This window comes from Monodelphis domestica, chromosome 4, assembly GCF_027887165.1.
Source record: "Monodelphis domestica isolate mMonDom1 chromosome 4, mMonDom1.pri, whole genome shotgun sequence".
NCBI classification, from domain to species: domain Eukaryota; kingdom Metazoa; phylum Chordata; class Mammalia; order Didelphimorphia; family Didelphidae; genus Monodelphis; species Monodelphis domestica.
This window is the reverse complement of record NC_077230.1, coordinates 221,251,461-221,272,909: the sequence shown is the minus strand read 5'-3', so window position 1 is coordinate 221,272,909 and position 21,449 is coordinate 221,251,461. Positions and strand designations below refer to the sequence as shown.

The window sequence follows — 21,449 nt, the reverse complement described above, 5'->3', positions numbered from 1 at the left end:
GGCATGTCGAAATCCTTCAATCAGTTGTTGCCTTTGACTCCCTTCTTCAATGGAGGATCTGGAGGAAGATCTCTTACTTCAATCATTTTTAAATAATTACAATAACTAACATATAGTCCTTATTATATGCTGGCCACTATACAAAGCACTTTATAGTTATCTCATATGATCCTTATCTGAGAGGTAGCACTACAATCATCCCTATTTTACAGAGGAAGAATCTGAGACAAACTAAAGTTAAGTGACTTGCCCAGGTTCACACAGCTAGTAAGTGAAGGTATATTTGAAATCAAATCTTCTTGACTCCAGGCCTGGCTCGCTGTTCTTGGTGCCACCTAGGGGACCCCAGGGTCTTGGGGTACTAAGGTGTGAGTTTTAGGGTTGGTTTTGTCTTATAGGAAAATGAGTTTCTGGAATCAATGTTGAAGTCCAAGGGGGGAAGCCAGATGGGAAATGGTGAACGGTGTGACTAGTGCCATCGTCAGTAGATTAGAGAGTGAGGCAGAAAGGAAATGAACAGCATAGCTGTGGTTTCTGACGGTATCAGAGTTTTAAGTAGGCACTCTCCAGTCGTTGAGTGGGCCTTAGAGTGGTCATTAACCAGGCCTGCTCTGGATGGTTCGTATGAAGAAAAATCTCAGAATTGGTAATTTCTTTTATTCACTGCCTACTAAACATATTGTTATAAGAGCATAAATTCCACGACTGATCCAATCTATAGACTTCCTTCAGTTTGCAGAAATTGTAACAATTTCTTGATGATAATCACCATTTGGGAACTGAGCTGTCTCTTACTGGTGTTTGAAACGAGAGAAGAAATACCAGGACTCTTCATCCCTTCCCTTCATTGGATAAGTAGGGTTCTGTCCTCTCTAGTCCTGCTTCCAGGACGTGATAGACTGGACAATAACTCGAGTTCTTCTGGGGCTCTTAAGGGATGGGTCAGGCATCTGGAAAGAATTCTATCTGGAAGTCATTCCTACTTCTCTGGGTAGCTGAAACATCTGTTTAGTTTTAATATATGGATTCTGGTTGAACTGGACATGCAGTTTCTGAAACTGTGCCTGACTCTAGACTGTCTTCTTGACCTTATTTTCTTTAGCAGAACTATCAGTCAAAGTCTTGGACTTTGGGGATAAATGTTTACTATGAGATTCTATTACATTTCCAGTGATGGGATAACTAGACTCTGATGGACCTTTCTTTGGGAGGTTTTTCTTTTCCTGAACCAGGAAAGAATCATATACTATGATACCACCATTATAAAGCTAGATGGGTCATGACCAGGTTTCCTAATCTGAGTCTGAAAAGGAAATCTTGAAATGGTTCATAATTTCCCAGGGGAATTTCATTCTTCTACCTGTTCTGAGGTCAAGTGCAGAGAGCTGAGCTGAGCTGAGCTGAGCCAAACCAAACCAAAGAGGAAGATCTGATGGGAAGTTTTGAAAATTATTTTGTGTTTACATAGATATACCTGTGATAAAATTTTAAATATTTTTGTGATCATTCACAAAATTTTTTCTATCTCTCTGAGGCAAAGATGGAATTTTTAAATTCAAATTCATTGAGGGCCCCAAATCTCAAATAATTTGCTCAAGAAAACTGCAGAACCTACAATTATCTTCTGGTAAAGACTTCTTCCTAACTTAAGTTTCTTGAAAAATTCTTAAAGAAAGCATTACAAGCTAAATTAATAATTGAATTTCTTTATAAACCAGTGAGAAATAGTAGGAGCTCTGGTAAAAACATTTCAATCAGGTTGGAATCAGGTAGAAAATTGAACCTGTTTATAGCTATACCCTTATAAAAGTCAATAAAATATTTAAACAGTTAGATACCAATCAATCAACAAGAATTTATTAAGAATCTACTGTGTGCCAGGCTGCATACTGTGATTCAAATATTACAATGAATGAAACTATTCCCTACTCCTGAGGAGTTTTCAAATGATTAGCCACTTAATTTTAAGAATATGAAATTAGCTGTCTAATGTTAACTTGAATAAGATTAAGTATTCAATGAGTATTATAAATTGAAAAAATCAATAATTTCTTATGAAGTTGCCAGAATCTCAGAGGACAAAAATGAAAAATGAAAGATGAAATAGCAGAAACTTTCCTCAAAAATATGTTTAAAAACACGACTCTTGAAAATAAAATGACAGCATGCAGTTTTTTTCCTGAAGTTCCAATAAATAATGGCAAGTGTTGGGGTATATATATAACGTTTACAATTGAACTTCCTAAGTATGTTAATTTTCTTTCAATCATTTAGAATGTTTTTCAACTACTAAACAAATCATGATGTTTGGTTACATTTATAACATGATTAAGTGAAATGCTTAGTTAAGAGTGATCCAATAAACATTTTTTCATTAATCTTTTTCCTACTTCTCTTTTAAATTTTCATTAAAATTATAAATATATTAGCTTACTTTTTGCCAGAGTAATAGTACCTATAATCCCATTGAATTTGCTTTGATAATTCAGGGTTTTTTAGTGTTTCAGGGTCCCCATCCTGAACAACAAATCTTATTGAGTATCTGTATAGTTTTAGAGTGTATAAGGAATTAGAATTATATAATTTTAAAGCTTCAAGGTAATGCTAAATATACACTGTCCTTAAGATATTTTCTAGAATAGTATTTGGAGCATCTAGGTGGCATGGTGGAATGTTGAACCTGGAGTCAGGAAGAACAATTGTCCTGAGTTCAAATGTGACCTCAAATACTAGCTGTGAGATATTGAGCAAGTCACTGTTTACCTCAGTTTTCTCATCTGAAAAAAAAAAATCTGAAGAAGGAAATGGCAATCAATTATTTTTGCCAAGAAAAACCTCAAATTGAGTCACAAAGAATTGGACAGGACTGAAAACCACTGAACAAGAGGAATAGAACTATTTTTTCTCCTTATATTCATTTAGTATTTGTTTTTCCTTTGAAAAAAGAATGGATAGGGTGGGGATGGGGGAATCCTAATTTAGTAAAATGAGTACTTTGGTTAGCTGGTTAATTGAGAATTTACTATGATTTAGAGAACTACTAATTAGGTGTTTTAAAAGTTGCATTATGACCATGAATTGATAGGATGACCCTTAAACAATGAACCTCACCTTTTACTACTGATTTCCATAGTAAAACATGGCTAATTTGCTTGCTTAGAAAAGCTTTCGTGAGAGCTAATGATATGTTTCTAAATGGTTTTGAGCCTTTCAGTTATGACTGACTGGTAATCACAGGTTACTGTAATACTATAAAATAGAATTAAATTGACTATTACTTTAAAATAATAGGTTTCCACTTAAATTCATGGTGGTTTCTTTTTAATAATTGAATTTATAGATTAAATAGGAAAGCTATGGATAAGAAAAAGTAATACACATGAATGCAAAGAAGAAGCTGCTTTCATATTTATAGAGCAATATTAATTAAAAGTATAATCAAATTATTATATAAGCAACTTAGACATACTGCATACAACTCAAGAGAAAACTATATCCAAATGTACCTTTGTCTTATTTTTCCACTTATTTTGACACCGGTCACTAAAATAACTTGAATTAAAAAAATGTTTTTTTGCTATCTAAAATGACATGAAAACCTTGAAATAGAATGTAGTTTTAAAGTAATGAAATGAAGTAATGAAAGTCACTTTCATTAGTATTTTAAACAAATTCCCTCAGACTATTTTAACTCTCTGGCTAATCACCTAAGAGCTTAGAAGCCTTAAATCATATGAATGCTCAGCATCATTGCAGAGCACATTTGTTCTGGATCTCTGAATTTGAACTCAAAGGACCTCCATTCAAATCCTGCTTTTCTACTTAGTAGCCAGGTGACCATTAATAGGAGTCACCACCTTCCTGAGCTTTAAGGTTCCAGATCTGCAAATTGGCAATAATAATGCTTGTCCAAATTACCTCATAGGGTTATAAAGAATGTATTTTGTAAAACTGAATGGCTTGTAGGAATTTGAGAAATTGCTATAACCTTGAAATCCTATATATGGCATAACTTCCATCAACCAGCTGTGCGGATTGAGAGAATCCCTCTGTGAACTGGAATGGTTGTAATATAATGTCTCTTGAGTTACTTGGAATGTCCAGTCGGCAATGTGATTTAAATCCTGTGAAGTCTGATCTGAAACAAAATCTTTTTGGATTCCCCTGAGCCAATCAGAAATACTGAGGAGGCCCCAAACTTAGGTAGGTTCACTAGGGCCTCTAGTTCAAGATGCTGTAGCTAGAAGATTAAGAATTTTAAAGAATTTTAAAATACAAGAAAATGATCAAGACACTGACAATGGAAAACAAACAAACCTATAAACCTCTTTTACTTACCAAATGCATATTTTACTATAGTTGTCTCCAATTTGGGTTTCCTTCTAGTGTCCTGATGAAGTAAGTTGTCTTTTTGTCCAAGTCTGATGGTTCCAGCAAAATTATAAAAACATTTATAGACACTACATTGAATTTGAAAATAAAATTTTCAAAACATTAAAGCAAAAAAAGATTAACTAAAACAGCTCCCCCAAATATGCATATCTATGAATGAATCAGGAAATGACATTTCTCTTTTAAAAAATCATGTAAGGGAAATTAGCTTCTATTATTGTTTCCAGTTATGACATTTATTGATCACAAAAAAATCACATCCTTATCACTAAATCAGTTGTTTGCATCATAGTTACATTCTGGGGGAAAAAAAAGTAATCTGAGAATCTAGTCGTGTCATGATATGAGCACTGGAGTAAGATTTTCAGAGTTCAAATACTGATGCCAATATTCACTACTTTTTTGACTATCTGAATGCTGGACCTGGTGTCAAGAAGAACAGTTGTCCTGAGTTCAAATCTAGCCTTAAACACTAGCTGTGAGACCTTGGGCAAGGTACTTAACTCTCTTTGCCTCATTTTTCTCATCTGTAAAATGAATATAATAATAGTTGGGCTACCTCTATCACAGGGATATGATGACAATAATTTAAATGTTGCCTATGTGTTATTTTCATGATAATACAAATTATCATCTGAAATATAAACTTAAAAAAACCATCCCTATGTTGGTTAATAAGAGTAGTAAGCATTTAATTTTTAAGAATATTGCAAAGTTCTGTTGAGGCTTTGTAAAAAGTATAGGTGTTTATTACCACAAAATGTTTTGTAACCACTTCTCACTCTTATTGATAGAATATTCTTTGGCTTAAGTGTGCCATATTGGGAGAGAAAAGACATCGTAGAAGATGATTAACATCGTATTTTAGAATGTGATTAGTATTGAGTTAAAGAATGTAGGGTTCCTAAAAGATTTTTTATCCCCAAACACCAGTATTTGGGAATTCCTTAAAAAGTCATGTAATTTGAGTGGAGAGAAAAAAATGGTTGAAACTTCTGCTTTTGAATCTTTTTAAGATCAAGCATCATCATTTGTTGCTTTAATTGATCCTGACTCAGATGAAAATATATATTGTGATATTTTGCCCATCTGGATAACATGAAAGAGGGTGGCTCTAGAGATTGAACACAAGGCTTGGACTTGATGATTCTGTTTCCTTTGTATAATGAGAATAAGAATTTCCTTTTGTAGAATTTGTATAGATTGACTCAGGATCTCATAGCTCTTTTGAATTTTCATTATTCGTACTGCTGGGTTTGGTTCTAAGAGCACTTAGCTCTATGTTTAATGAGCATGTATTCCTTAAATAGGAGATTGTTGAGAGGTGTTGCTCATAAAAAGTGTGATCACAGATCCTCAACAAGTTGCACTTGCACTGTGAACTTTCATTCACTAAGGAGTACTACTATCATCCTAATAATTTTGAGAGGATTAAATTAGAAATTGAGCTTTAAAAATTTTTGAAGAAAAATGTTGACTACCTGCGTTGATGAAATGTCAGTCCTTTTTCTCTCCCCCACCTTCCAACCATTTTATTTTATCAAGCAAGGGCAACCTTCCCACCTTCTCATGAATTGATCCTCTTACTCACTAAATAGATAATAAAGTGATAAGCCACATTAGAGTAAATTTAATTCTATATAGAGATATCTTATGACTTATATTGATAAGATACTTTTTTGGGGTAGCATTTTTGTCCCAGCCATTGTTAAAAGTAAATAATTCCTTCAAATAATGTTTTTCTATAAACAACTAACAATTGAATAGATAGATGAAAATATACTCTGTTTTAGAGTTATTTATGATGGTATTCACAGTTTCTATAAAAGTAAGTAATGGTTAATTTCATAGGAGATATTGTCTTTGTCATTTCCTGATAACTATGAACCACACTGTTGCTTACAAACGCCAAGAAGAAGAGAGCAGCTGGTGCTTTTATATGAGAGTAACCCAGGGAGTTGATTGAGCTTTTGAATGTGGAAAGAGTTCATATTTTATAGCTGTTGATTTTTCTCTTGATTATTCAGTAAAATTTGTTCCTGAAGTAATTTCAATAAAGTAAAAGCAGTCAAATATTTTGCTTTGGAATCTTTTCTAGTATGTTTTAATTGTGGAGGCTTTTTTACATGCGTGGAAATTATTTCCCCATATAGTACTTCAAAGGTGCTTTCTTCACTGAAGGTACACATTTTTAGTGGGGAAAAAAGAAGTCTGTTCGAATATACATACGACAGTAACAAGATTATTCAATATTAGCTATTTTGGCAGCAACTATGTGATTTAAAATAACAAAATTTCATTTTTATCTTTTGACAGTGGAAAGAGTGGAAAGAGAAAACCTTTCAGACTATTGTGTTCTGGGCCAACGTCCAATGCATTTACCAAATATGAACCAGCTGGCAACCCTGGGAAAAACTAATGAACAGTCTCCTCATAGCCAAATTCACCACAGTACTCCAATTCGAAACCAAGTGCCCACATTACAACCTATCATGAGCCCCGGTCTTCTTTCTCCCCAGCTTAGTCCACAACTGGTAAGGCAACAAATAGCAATGGCCCACCTGATAAACCAACAGATAGCTGTTAGCCGACTCTTGGCTCACCAACACCCTCAAGCCATCAACCAACAGTTCTTGAATCATCCCCCCATCCCGAGAGCAGTTAAGCCGGAGCCAACAAATTCTTCAGTTGAAGTTTCTCCAGATATCTACCAGCAAGTCAGAGATGAGCTGAAGAGAGCCAGTGTCTCCCAAGCTGTTTTTGCTAGAGTGGCTTTCAATCGTACACAGGTAGTATTTTCTTTACTTTTTTACTTGCATCACAAATGTTAAGGGTTACATGATTGGTTTATTCTGTGGTAAGAAAACACCTTGGAAATCATAGTCTAACATAAGCACTATAAATCCTTCAATATGAACAAGGTAGGTTTTCAGCACAATTAAATATCCCTAGCTGGTGGCTTCAAATTTTCTATTCTATGTCTATATTTAATGGCAACATAACATAAATTAATATTAAACTCATTGTTTATGAATTATTTTTCTCAAAAAACTTTTAAAAATGATTTGATAGTGAGTTTAATTCAAAGAAGGTTGTGAATTTTAATTTTTAATTGCTCTTAATTGCTCTATTTCTCTCCATAATTGACCCAAAGTCTTTCATCAACATTGCTCTGGTTTATAGTAATCAGAATTAAATTTAAAAAAAGACTAGTTTTCTCTAATAATACTGTTACATTGCATTTTGATGAAGTATCCCCAAATTAAAATCAGAAGAATGAGTTTAGAATCTAATTTTGGGTTTTCTTATATTTAAATATACTTTGTTTAGCTTCCATAAATGATCATTTAAGTACATAAAGAAGCATTATAATAAATAATAAGATTTGTATTAAGTGCTTACTATGTTCTAAGCCTTTACATAAGCACTGAGGGCAAAAACAAAATCAGGAAAGATAAGCCTTTCAATCAAGGATCTTAATTTCCTAGATGCAGAGGAAAATAGATAAAGGAAATCTCTGAATACAGGTGTGGTATAAGTATAGAGATGCTTGGAAAGAGGCTTTAGATGAAAGCTGCCTTGTCAGAACTGAGGATCAAGGGGCAACTTCTAAGACTGCCATAAGGTTTTGTGGAGAGATTGGAATTTTGGGATGATGATAACAAAATGAGGAGATGTCCAGAAAGTGATGTGGAAACTTAGTTCTGGGTAAGATAGGGCACAAAAGCTTACTTACCAGAATCCAGGGTCCCAAGGAAGCATCCAAGACTTTTGGGGGAGGGATGGGGAGGTGTGAGTGACTATTACAGCATAGCATGGTGAGTCAGTGACTGGAGAGTTAAAATCCAGAAGGCAATACTTTTTATCCAAATGAAATGAGGCAGGATTATAGACTCTCTTGGAATGTGGGTGTACAGTTTGGTCACCTGATGGTTGTTCTTAACTTGTGTCTTTTGTTCATTTTTATGGATTAATGGTTTTGGGGGGACATTATTATCTTGAAAATGACAAGTTTAAAAGGCTCTGATTGAAGCATGGAAGCACAGTTTTGTTATTTTTATTCTTCCTTTAACATTTTAAGATGGCTCTATCCAGAAAAATCACTTTCAATCAGTGTGATTTTGACTTCATGGAATAACCTTGAAGGTATCAAGTGGAAACTATATAAGAATGTATGTGTATTTCCTTTTAAAATTCTGTTTTTAATTTAGAAGAATTTTTCATTCCATGGAGATCATAACTTGTTGTATATAAAGCCTGACATAATCAAGTTAGATGATATTGACAGAATGACATATTTTGAACTTAAGCAGGAAGTCATTGGACTTATGATTGAGCTTAATTTACCAGGAAACTAAACTTTGTTGTTTTTTTTTTAATTTTCCCTAAAATGGTGATTTTTTAATGAGAAGTTCACTTTTCTTTCTGAAATCAGACATTTAAATATGATGCAATATCTTAGGAGACAACACAGAATAGTAACAATTCCTATTTGAAAAGAATCTTTACCTCATATCTTTAGATAGCAGCGAGAATTAAAAACCATCCTGTTTTTGATGGACACCAACCACAACTTATAATCTTTGAACTTACGTGTTTTTCTATTGAATGTAATGTATTTTTAATACATTGGGCAGATTCAGCAAATAGTTCAGTTATGTCCATCACATGTTTAACATCAAATCTTAAAAAAACCCAAACTATATAGTTTGTTATATTTCCATAATCATTTAGATAGTTGCACAGAAAGGCAAGTTATGATGCATTTAAAAAAATAAATGTGCATAATATTCATAATTAAAGAATATAGCATCATCAAAATACTTCCCTGCTCTTTCCTTTAAAAAGCAAAGTTACTCATTCCTTATAGTTAACCTTTTTGAAGGAATTTCTCCAAAGACAAAGTTTTTAATTAAGCCAAATGCCTCCTTGTAAATCTGACCCAGTACCTTTTTAGCTCTATCAGTTAAATAATGATGTAAAATAATAAAGTTAATTAATAGAGCTTTCTTTCCTCTCAGTGACTGTCTTTAATACAATTTAATCAATCAAGTGTAATTAAATAAACCCACAAAAATACAGCTTGTTTGAAACGTTGACTCTCCACTACACTTTAAGGCAAATTCTTCCCTTTGTTCTCTATGGAATCACATCAAGCTTGCTTTGATGAATATGATAGTTTATGTCTTTTTTTACTCCCCCCCCCCTTATATTATTTCCTTTAATTTAAGGATACAAACATATATGGTCTTAAAAAAAGAGGATAAAGATAAATCATTTTTGTTCTTGGGAAGGGAAAATTCTTATAAATATGAAACATCAGGCTTGATTAACAGTGCCTTGGAGGACTAAATTCACATGATAAACAATCCTGAAAATCACCATACTAGGAAACCAGATCTATAACATGGGCACAGGATTCATATAAGTCAAGTGGTAATCTCTAGGAGATCATCAAAGCCTCGGTCACAAAATAGTTTTAGACTTCAGGTTGGTGCCCATGGGTACATGGACAGCATATGATTTTGAGCTGCATAAGACCTCAGAGATTATTTAGTCTAATCCTTTCATTTTATAAATGAAGAAAATGAAGGACAGAGAGATATATAATCACTTGCCAAAAGTCACACAGGTAGCAAGTATTTTAGCTGGGATTAGGACCTCAATTTATAACTTATATTATTTTATTTTATAATATCCTGTATTTCCCTCATTTTATTTATATTCATCTTGAATGAAAAATTTACCTGCATATTTGTGTATTACTACCTTTTGATCTTTTATAATTCAAGAGGATTATAAAAGCACTAGTCTACTTCGTCCTGAGTCAAGTTTAAAGAATGATATTGTTCATCTTTGACAGAATCAATCAAGAAATAATTCTTAGTCTTTAGATTTTACTTTCAATACCTACTCCTAAAAAGGCATCGGATCTGGGGTTATATGATTGTTGCCTAACTTCATTAAATTAAAAAACTCTGTAATATATTTAAATTTTTAATTTTGTGGGGGTGTTATTAGCTAGATTATGGAGCATGTAGAAACAAACTGTATGCAAAACATATATATGTGCTCACATATATTTAATAGTCTTATGTCCAGAGTCATGTCAATAATGGCATTGATGAAATCAATGGATAAAGAAACCTGAAGGCCAATGCTAGCATATTATGTTATAGCTGAATTTTAAAATCAACCATTCTAACTTTCCAAGAGTCTGAATTTCTCTAAAGTTTGAAGTACTCCCTGTCACAGATTAGATTCATGGTTTCCTGGTGATTTGCTTGCTTACTTTACTACATTGACATCTTTACAAGATCTCAGTTTGAATCACTTGACACTTGGTCTTTCTGTACAGTTCTTATGTAATGCAGTTTTATAACTCTGTAAAGACTTAATTTTGCCAAAGCATGTTTTGGGGATATACATTAGCCCATAATTAAGTATAGCTTCATAAAATATGTACAGTGAAGATTGCTTAATAGATAAACTATTGTATAATTTATTTGAAAATCCAGTGACCTACATATTCAGATGCTCAGAGATCCCCTCTTACTAGCATTGTCCCTCCCTCAGGACCTTCCATCCAAACAAATCTGTTAAATGAAGTAGAGGAAGCTTTGATCCAAACTATGCTAAATCCATTGGAAAAAATGCCTTGTCACATGTGACTTAGAGCAATACAGTATCAGAAAAGTGAAATTATATGTAAATACTCAAATGATTCTGATATCCTAGTACTGTCATAAGATGGCCTTTCTTCTATCAGTTAAAGCAATTATATTATTTTATTTTTTTTGATGAGGTAGTTGCAAATATCTGATTTATATAGAATATAGTTTTTAAAATCATTCCTTTGTGCCTTCTCCTCACTTTAATCCTACCCTTAATTGCCATTTTTTTTTGTATGTGTTGGATAACCTCACTGGGACAATTGCTTATACTTTTGTACTTTGTTCTAAGAGGAACAAAATGACATAACTATGTCGAGATCACTATATAGCATCGTGTGTCTGACTGTGGCTGAATAAACCAATATAAGAACCGAGAAGATTCTACCACAGGTCAGGTACAAATAGTCCATATCAGCATTTGGAGTGGAGATGTCTCTAAATTTGCATATCTCCTGTTTAGTTTCGGTTGCTGCAATTCTGCTTTGCTCATAGAGCACAGTGGCTTCTTTGATGTGGGCACACGCCCTGCTAGATGATTCTATGCCACTGTCTCCCATGTCTCACAATCAACACCAAAGTTCTTCAGAGAAACCTTGTGAATGATCTTGTATAGCTTCTTCCGACCTCTGTGTGAACACCATGATTTCAGTAGAAGAACAATTTTAATATGATTCAGTAACAGTAGAGCCACTAATTTGGTATCTCTCTTCAGTTAACTTTGAAAATCATCACTGACTTGGCACTAATTGTAACTTTTTTGGATGATTAGGGAAATGCAGCCTAGGTCTTCTCTGATAGTGTGTTAAAAATCCTTCTGCATGTGGCTCCTTTACCTGACCTGTCCTTATTTGATTACTTTTTTATGGGAACATATTAAACATATTAACATATTAAAGCTGCTGTTTACTTATCAGAACTACATATCAAGAGGAACTTAGCACCAGGATGGCAAATACAATTTATGAAATCATGCAGCAACTGGAGAATGTTTTCAATGAATTGGAAAATTGGCTATCACAGAAGTTGGCAGTTTTGTTAAAAAGCAAGGAACTTGAATATCATCATGTAAGATGGCACTAGTTAGACTTTCATAGTTTGCTTACAGTTTGTATCATGCACATGCCCCAAATTACCAAAGCTTAAGATTTCAAGAGGCCTTCCTCGATCAACATCTTGAATTTGAAAATGACACATTAATAGTGCCCTTGGGAGGAGTAATGTGTGGAAATATATTGAAATCATTGGGATAAAAGGCAGACTTTATCATTCCAGACTGTCAACTGGTGCTTTTCTTGGTTCTTTTTTTTCCAGAAAAGATCTCTTTGAACTCTTTTGTTTAATTAAACAGCTTCATGCAGTAAAAATTCCATTACTATCATACATATAGAGAAAATTTCTTCCATATTTTTCAAAGTTATTATCAAATGATATCTACTGGTTTCTATAGTCAATCACATTACCAAGACCAGGAAAGTCACACAGTAACAGAGATGGATGTATATCCCAGGGGTCTTGACTCCATGGTCCAATGCTTTGGTTATAAGATCACAGGTGAAAACCTGTATGAAAAAGGAAGTCCATCCATTGAAAGATTGACTCTAAATATGAAATGTTGCAGATCAGGCATGAACATTTTATTGAGTTTTGAAATAAATAATATGCAAGCCTTTGATTCCAAAACATTAAATTAATAAAGAGGGTAGACATGATACTGCTTGCTTTTGAAAATAGCAAGGTTTCATTTCAGACTCACTGGCTTGAGTTCATAGATTAAAAGATTATTCTGTTAGTATTAATATCTTCCAGAATAGCAGAGTCGAGGAACTATCACCATCTGATAGCAGGATGGTGATCTAAGTGGAGGTTCCATGCTATTTATTACTGCACAGTTTCCTTATTTGGGCACTCATTTTCTACTGTCTAAATGTTCACCCACTGCAACTGTGACTTTTACTAACACCCCTTTTTTAGTTGTCTCAGACGAGAAATTAGGTGTTCCCTAGACTTTGAGACAAAAAACAATTGTTGAGTTTCTATAATATGTAAGACATAGGGAGGCAGGTATATAAAAAAAGACATTATTTATGTCTTCATGGAGTTTACCATTTAGTAGAGAAATATCACACACACTGCATACGCAGACATATATCTAATGCAGACTAGAGCATCAGTGTATAAGAAAGCTAAGGAGTTCAGAGGAGATAGAGAAAACATGCCAGATAAGGGGATCAGGGAAAGCTTCATGAAGAAGACAGAACTGGAACCAGAATCTGAAGAATAAGAATTTCAACAGGTTGGCAGGGGGTGGGGGTGGGGGCCTGGGGGTGACTAGAGTAAGTGCTTCTATTTACAAATGATAAGATCAGAGACATAAAAGTAGGAAGTGTGTTCAGCGGCTGGCAAATGATAAAATTTAATGTGTGTGTATGCGTGCATGTGTGTAGGTGCATGTGCGCATGTGCATGTAAGCAGAGTGAAATAAATTTGGAAAAGTAGTTGGAGCCAGATTGTGGAGCAACTTGGCTGGCAGACTAATGCATTTGGATTTTATTTAGTAGGCAATAGGGAGCCATTGAAATTTTTTGTTTATTTAAAAAATTTTATCAGGGAAGGGAATGATTAGATTTCTGCATTAAGAAGATTAATTTGATAACAGGGCATAGACTAGTTTGGTTTATGGAGGGAACAGAGGCAGAATGACTTGTTAAGAAGCTATCATGATAATCTAGGCAGAAAGTAAGCACCTAAACTGGAGTGGTAGTAGTAAGGATATAGAGTGCAAAAAACATTGGAAAGGTAGAATTTATAGAATGTAGTGGCTAAATGTATACAGTGGCTTTGATTTTTGCGTGCTTTTTGATTATTAAAATCTAAAATGAAATTACAATAAAATAAAATAATTCATGATTTTATTCTTTATTAAATAAAAATGGAATATGATTAAATGTTCAATGAAAAAGAACATAAAATTAAAGGAGAGTAAAAAATGACAAGTTTTGGACCTGGATGACAAAAATACTATTAACAGAAATAGAAAGTCAAAATGATAATGCAACTATGTGATAGAATTCAGTGTTTGTGAATATATTGAATTTGAGGCATAGGAAGGATTTTGAATAGAAATGTTTCCCAGGTATTTGATAATGCCCTAAGGAGAGTCTAGACAGAGACCCATTAGATTTTATTTGGAAGGGAACTTGAGATCATTTAGTCCAAGCTACTTATTTGCTTGAAGAACAATAGTAAGAAGATTGGGCATTTTAATATTAAGGAAATACATCTGTCTTGAGCATTCCCAACAATACCAGGCCTATGCAAACCACTTTATCTCTTCCCAAACCTCCAAAGACAAAAGGTTTTTACATCCCTATGCGTGTCATTGAACATTTATAAAACATGAAAGATGACAAGAAGCAGAATTTACTAAAGCAAGATGCAAACATATGTAAATAGCATGCCTAGGACATTATACTAATATTTCTTAATTTGGAATCTTAGCACCTTCTATTTTTTCAATGAGCTGTTACATAGTTATCGACTTTCTGAAAGGGAGGCAAAGACATCCTTATTACTTTGTGACCAAATATGAACCACTGACTGCAAGATAGTCAGATGTACTAGCTGGTGCTAAAAATGTTGTCTCAGATACATTAAATATAAATTCATAAATATATATATATATACATGTCATGTATATATAATACTATATATTCATATATATAAGTATTCATACATTCAGTTGACCCTAACCTTCTACCACCATCACAGAACATATTAGATGAGGTTGCTCTTCCACTCCCCTCCATCTTATACTAAAGTTATTAATTTTATAAGAAACCAAATTGCAAGGACATAGTGAGGAAATAGGAGAATATTCTGTATAATATCTGTTCTTTCTAGAAGTTGGGCAGTGAAATAAAGGTAGAAACAGGGGCATATAAATTAGGAGATTTGTTTAGCTGAATAAAGTTTGTTTTTTGTGAAAGGGGAATTCTGAGTTTGTTTATAGGCAGGGGTAAGGAGTCAATGGAGAGGGAAAAATTAGAGATGTATGGAAGTAGTTCTTATCTAGAGAGAATTTTTATTTCATAGGGTGATAGTCTTAAACACTAAAAATGTCCATATACTTTTGAAATAGCAAGTTAAATCTATTGGAGGCAATACAAGAACATTTTAAAAAATCTTTTAAAAATATTTAGCACACAAAAAGATCATTGGCGAAGGAAAGATGTTGTACTTCGTCCTAGGAAATTTTTTGTTACTCTGACAACATGAACTTTTCTTTTCAGATGAAGGAATCAATTGACTTTCCTCTTCAAATTCAGATTTTATAAAAATGGCAAAGATGTCCCCTATTTATGTAGTTTTATGTTTTTTGCCATGAGAAGATTATCAGCTTACTAGTCACAGATCAGGGATTCTCCATCATATGATAATGACTTCCTCTTTTAATGATTTATTCAGATTTAGACCAACATCATAGGTATGAAAAGTTACTGATTGCACTAATTGTCCAGTTTCCCAAATATTATTGAGTCAGGGGGATTGTTTTAAAATCAATTGCTTTTTCCAAAAAAAGGTAAATTCCAAAAATAGGATTGTTATGTTGAAATATATTCAAAAATCCTTATAAGAATAAGGTCACAATACTCTTATATTTCCTCCCAACTATTTAAAATATAAGTTTTACTTAAATAAAAATATACAAGTAATTATGAAATAAAAATAAAGAAATTTCCAAACATAGTCCAATGGCTCAATTGATAATTCTGGCCTGGCTTTAAATGTACATTTAATAACATTATTGAAATTAATTTAGTCATCAGAAATGAAAACAAGAAAAAATATCACTATTGAAGATAGTTTTAAGTCACAATTTAGTTAGGTGATCATATAATTCAATAATTTTTTATATCTAGGATGCCATCACTAAACATAGAACAATTTTAATATTAGAGAAGTAATTTCATTCCATTATATCAGACAGAGAGTACAGACTACTCCAATCAGTAAGAAGTATGGACTAATGAACAAGTCCTAGCTATCTTTGTTGAATCAATCACTAAATCAAAGGCATTTTAAACTAGGTATGAAAAAGAATCTTTGATGGAATCCTAGAAGAAATGAAGGCCAATAGATGAAGTTGGGTTATATATATTGAGTTTGAATAAAGAAAACATAGTCACACACCTCTGTGGAGTGTGTGTGTATAAAAAGGCAAACCAATTCAGACTGTGACATTCTAGTATCAAGCCAGGATATACCAGTTCCAGCCATGCTTATGAAAGGGAATCACTTGGGGAAGAAGAGAAGAGCTTCTCTCTCCTCTTCCTATCCTCTTGGACAGAGAAGGACCTTGTGCACTTATAAAAGATCTGGAAGTTTTCAGATTTCCCTTGGCATCCTAGCAGTGCCCCTAGAACATCTGACAGCATATCCTGCATCATCAGCAAGTGACAAACTAGATACCTGAAGAGAAAGAAGCTTTAGGACTCTATGAGGAGCCGAGGAGACTGCTAAACTGGGCCCAAGTAAAACATGTTGAAGGTTCCTGCAAAAAATTTCTGTATGCTCAAGTGATAGCGGCCTGATGGATCCCATTTTCCCCCAGACTTTGTATGTACTCGTGGAAAAATGTGTCATGGATTTTTTTGGGAAAGGGATACCTCATACACATTACCTTTCTTACTTTACTACCTAACTGAAATCTAATTAAGTCTGGCTAGCACGTTGATATCAACTACTATTCAGTCAGGGTAGCACACCTTAGAAAGTTTATGAGCCATCGTACTAGAAAACTATTCCCTAGATGCTCAGAGTTCCTGCGAGAGTGTAACTGGCCACTGCTGTTGTGGTTTGAGAGATTGACATCAGAGCGTGTATTCCACTCAGATGTTTTTGTTCTTGCTATCTTGCTAATATTAACTTAGAATCATGGTACAGTAGATTAAGTGCATGCAGAAAGACCTAAGTTAAGATCCTACCTCAGATATATACTTGGTATGGGACAACGGGAAAATCATATAACCTCTTTAAAAACATCCATTTTCTGACCTGTATAATTGGAATAAAGTTAACTGTAATATCTATATCACAGGTTTTTGTGAGAACCAATTGAGATTATACTTATATATATGCATATAGTTTTACAAATCTTTAATCTAGTATTATTTTAGGGTAGTCACATTCATTCTCATTCATTCATAGTGTGAGTGAAGCAAAGACAAAGCAGATGAGAGGTATGGAGGCAGAAATGACAAGATTTGGCAGCTCATTAGATTAGTGCCTCAGACTTTTTGGTTTTAGTATCCCTTTACACTTTTAGTCCATGTGGATTAAGAGATATAGATATTTATCATATTAGAAATTAAAGTACTAATAGTAGTATAAAATATAGTTTTGACTTCACAGTCCCCTTGAAAGGCTCACAGGGACACTTTGGAGTCCACAGACCACACTTTAAAAATTGCTAGATTATATCATATGAGATGAAGGAGAATGAAGTTTTAGGGATGACCCTGAAATTTTAAACTTGAGTGATTTTAAGAATGATACTCTCCATTGTTATAAGGAAGTTTATAAGGGAATAGAAAAAGATGATTAGTTTTGCTATGGATAGGTTGAATTTGAGATGCCTATAGAACATATAGTTCAAAAAGTTTAGCAGTCATTTAATGATGTAACTACATCATCCCAGGAGAGAAACTAGAACTGAATATATAGATCTGAGAGTGTTCTATCTAGGGATGATAATTGAATCCTTAAGAGTTTATGGGCTCACCAAGCAAGAGAGTGTAGAGCAGAGGCTGTTAACTCAGGATTTGTTAACTTAAAAATAATTCCATATCTTGATAGTTGCATTTCAACATAATTACTTTTCTTTATCATCCTAATTTTTTATATTATGCATTTAAAAGCATTATTCTGAGAAGGGTATATCAACTTCACCAAACAACCAATGGAGTCTATGACCAAAAACAGATTTAGAGCCCCTGATCTAGAGAGAAAGAGGAACAGGACTTCTGACACACCTTTGGGGTACATCCACGATTAGCGAGTATAGCAAAAGGTGATGATCTCACAAAGGAGACTGAGAAGAATTATTCAGACAGATAAGAATCAATAGAGGGTCAGAAATCCAGAGAAGGGAGAACATTTAGGAGATTGCATTCATTAGTTTCAGATGCCCTAATGTATTGACAAATTTCTGCCTATAGGTGCAAGGATTTTTATTTCTTTTTAGGAAGTCTTTTTTTGAGGAGGGGGAAGACTGAGGGAGTCTTTTGACACAGCCAATGTTAATAAAAAATTGAGGCAAGTAGCCAACTTTTGCTCCACTGAGTCACCCACAGAAACCAAGAATTACCAGTAACCTTGAACTTTTTGAATGAAATAGTCAGTGCCAGATACTTTATATTTCTACAAATTCTCTCTCTCTGTCCAGACCTCTAGGAACCACTCCTAATGTGTCTAAAAATAACCGGATTAGTTCTTTTATTCTTTTGGGATATGAGATAGCTGAGGTTTATTTCCTTGGGTTTAAAGTAACTGGTATTCCCATACCTAAGGCAGATTTTTTGACTAGTACATGTAATCCAAAGGTAGTTGAATAGATGGGAAAGTGGGAAATAAAGAAGGTATAAAAGGATGGCTCCCTTTATACCACTTTGCCTATCACGAGATTAATGTAGGTAGATAGAAAATGATAAGCTAGCTTGAAATAACTCCGCTGCATTTTCAAGTATCTTCTGTCAAGTATAAAATCTTCAATTTTATAGAAATAGTACAACTAAGAGACCTAGTCTTTATTTTTATTTCAAGAATGTCTTGTAGCCTGAGATCTCTTTATATTGCCTTGCTTATTTTATCACCTGGTGTAATCTGGCAAAAGTGAATTTCCCCTGCATGTATAAGAAGGAAAAAACTGTCTGTAAAGAAAATAATTTAACAAATTGCAGATTTGGAGTATTTGGAATATTTGTCCAAAAGTTTAGTTTAATTAATTTAATTGTATCCATTAGGCTGAATGAAAAGATCCTGAATACTTTGTGAGCCAGGCTTTCAATACGTGCTTAACCAGACCTGGCTGCCGGCTGCTAGGCAAAGAGAGGACTTGTACTCCCTAGAAACAGCAGAATTCTTCCGTGTTTGCACACACCTCTTCTGTGATTGCTTCACTCACTGTATCTTCTTATTATGTTTAAGAGTAGTGCTTATATGTATGTTCATCTGGACACATTCAGAGATATGTTGTCTTTAAATTACATCAAGAATATATTTCTAAATCAAATTCTTAGTATATATTCGGGTTGTACATATATGCATACACATATATACAGAGGGTTTTGCTTTAGGTACTTACTCTCTCTTACTAAAAAATCACATGCATCATCTGGCTTTCCTAATAAAGAAATATTGTAATAAAGGAGAGGCCTTATTAAACTAATGCAATAACAACATTTTCTTTGAGGATTTAACACTTCATTTTTAATAATAAAAATCAAATTGTCATTGTTGTGCCCTGTATACATTTTATTCAAATCAGACTAAACACTCTGGCTTTGTGGCTAAGCAAGGCTCTCCAGAGAGAGAAGTATTTTTAGCATTAGACAAATGAGCTTTAGGAGTCAGGTTCGTAGCAGAGTTGTAGGCTGCAAATATGCATCCAAGGTGAAACCTTTTTTTTTTTCATATTTATTCACAAGAGAAAAAATGACTATCAGTGGTATTTAGAGAGGAAAGAGAATGAGGACCAAGAGGGAGAAGATTGTCTACGACTCAGGAAAGCCAGGTTACTTATTTAGGTGGTAGAATGTCAAAGCTTTCTGCTGCTGTGCAGTTTCTCATTGTCTCAGTTCACCCTGGATCAACCTCTAAAATCTAAGAGATTCTGTTCAATTTTTGTGCCTGTCCTAGGCCTTTGGTATGAATGGGATTTCTCATGAGGATTCTAGTACTTCTGGCTCTGATCCCAGCTGGACCTAGGAGTTTCAAAAGTGTGTGAAAATGAAGACTAATGAAAATACATTAGCCACCAAGAACACTGGTGAACCAGTTAGACACGCTCAGGAAACTACTTTTGTCTTTTTAAAGTAATTCGTTGTCTAAGGATGCTTTGTTGAGGTGATTAGTATGAATACTGGAAGAGATATTTTGTCAGACATTGGAATGAAATAATTGTCGCAGTCAAAGGAAAGTATTGATTATAAGGCCTCTCTATGAAGTATAATTTATATGTAACTCTATCAAAAGTGAATTCCCAAAAAAGAACCTAACCTGCACCTTTATGGTATCTTACCTGGTTTATCCACATTAGATTGTAGGAAAAAGGCAGCCCTTGTGCTTGGCTAGAAAACTAATGTGTTAAGATGCTGGTCTTTAATGTGCTCATCCTTTTGAAAACAATTAGTATTCAAACATGGATTTCTCAAAAGTCAATTGAATTTTTACCTGTTAGCCATACTTTGACCCTTTACCTGCTGGTTATTCCCTGACCCCTTAAAAACAACAAAATCAATTTTTTTTAAAATTGCTTGATTTTTATTTAGTTTCCATTTTTGTACTTATTTATCTTTGTACACAAGAGATTGTTCAGTTTTGTCTTAGACCTTGTTTTTCCAACACTTATGGTAATGCCTGATTCACAGTAGGTGCTTTAAAACATTAATTATTTAATCATTGGACTTCTTTTAAAATGTTTCATCTGAGTAATATTCTTAATATTATAAGCTTTTAATGAAATATTTCTCCAACTGCCTTTAATAATCATAATCCAAAGCCCTAAAAGCATCCATCATTGGCTTACCTTATTTTCCCTTCCATGGGAGTGTGGAGTGGTTGGTGTTAGCTGAAGCATTATACTTGGTTTACTTCATAAATTTAGTGGAAAATGTATAAAATAACAGCTGTAAATACAACAAAGTAAAATAGAATGATTTAGAATCAGTCTGGGTATGAGTACCAGCTCAGCTACATTATGCCTCTGGGACGTTGGAAAAGCCAACTCCACTTACTTTGGCCTTAGTTTCCTTATCTGTGAAATGGAGTTTTGTCTGTGGGACTAAACTAGACAGTCTCAATGGTTCCTCCTAACCACAAGAACTATAATGCTATAAATGTGGACCATTCTTTAAGCCATTTAAATAAAATATTGTGGAAGAACAGAGCAGAAAACTATCAGCAGGAATTATGTTTTCTTTTCTTCAATTCAGCACTTCTTGAAGCTATCATTTAGCCCATAGGGAAAACTAATGGGACAGGATTCCAGTAGCAAGTTACTCTTTTGTGGGGTTAGTGACCAGAAGAGTTTGAGGAAATGCAGAATTACTGGTATGACAGAGAGTAGTGCAGATGGCATCCAGTGGCAATATAGATAGCATCAGA

The 21,449-nt window shown here is 33.9% G+C and overlaps 1 protein-coding gene across 2 annotated transcripts in view; it reads left to right on the top strand.

Moving 5' to 3' along the window:
* Window positions 1-21,449, top strand: part of SATB2 (SATB homeobox 2) — a 235,898-nt gene that overhangs the window by 121,526 nt on the left and 92,923 nt on the right. For both annotated transcript variants that reach the window (XM_007494572.3, XM_001379413.4), the window contains exon 7: window positions 6,709-7,181. In XM_007494572.3, coding sequence (XP_007494634.1) covers window positions 6,709-7,181 — 473 coding nt within the window. The remainder of the gene's footprint in view (window positions 1-6,708; window positions 7,182-21,449) is intronic.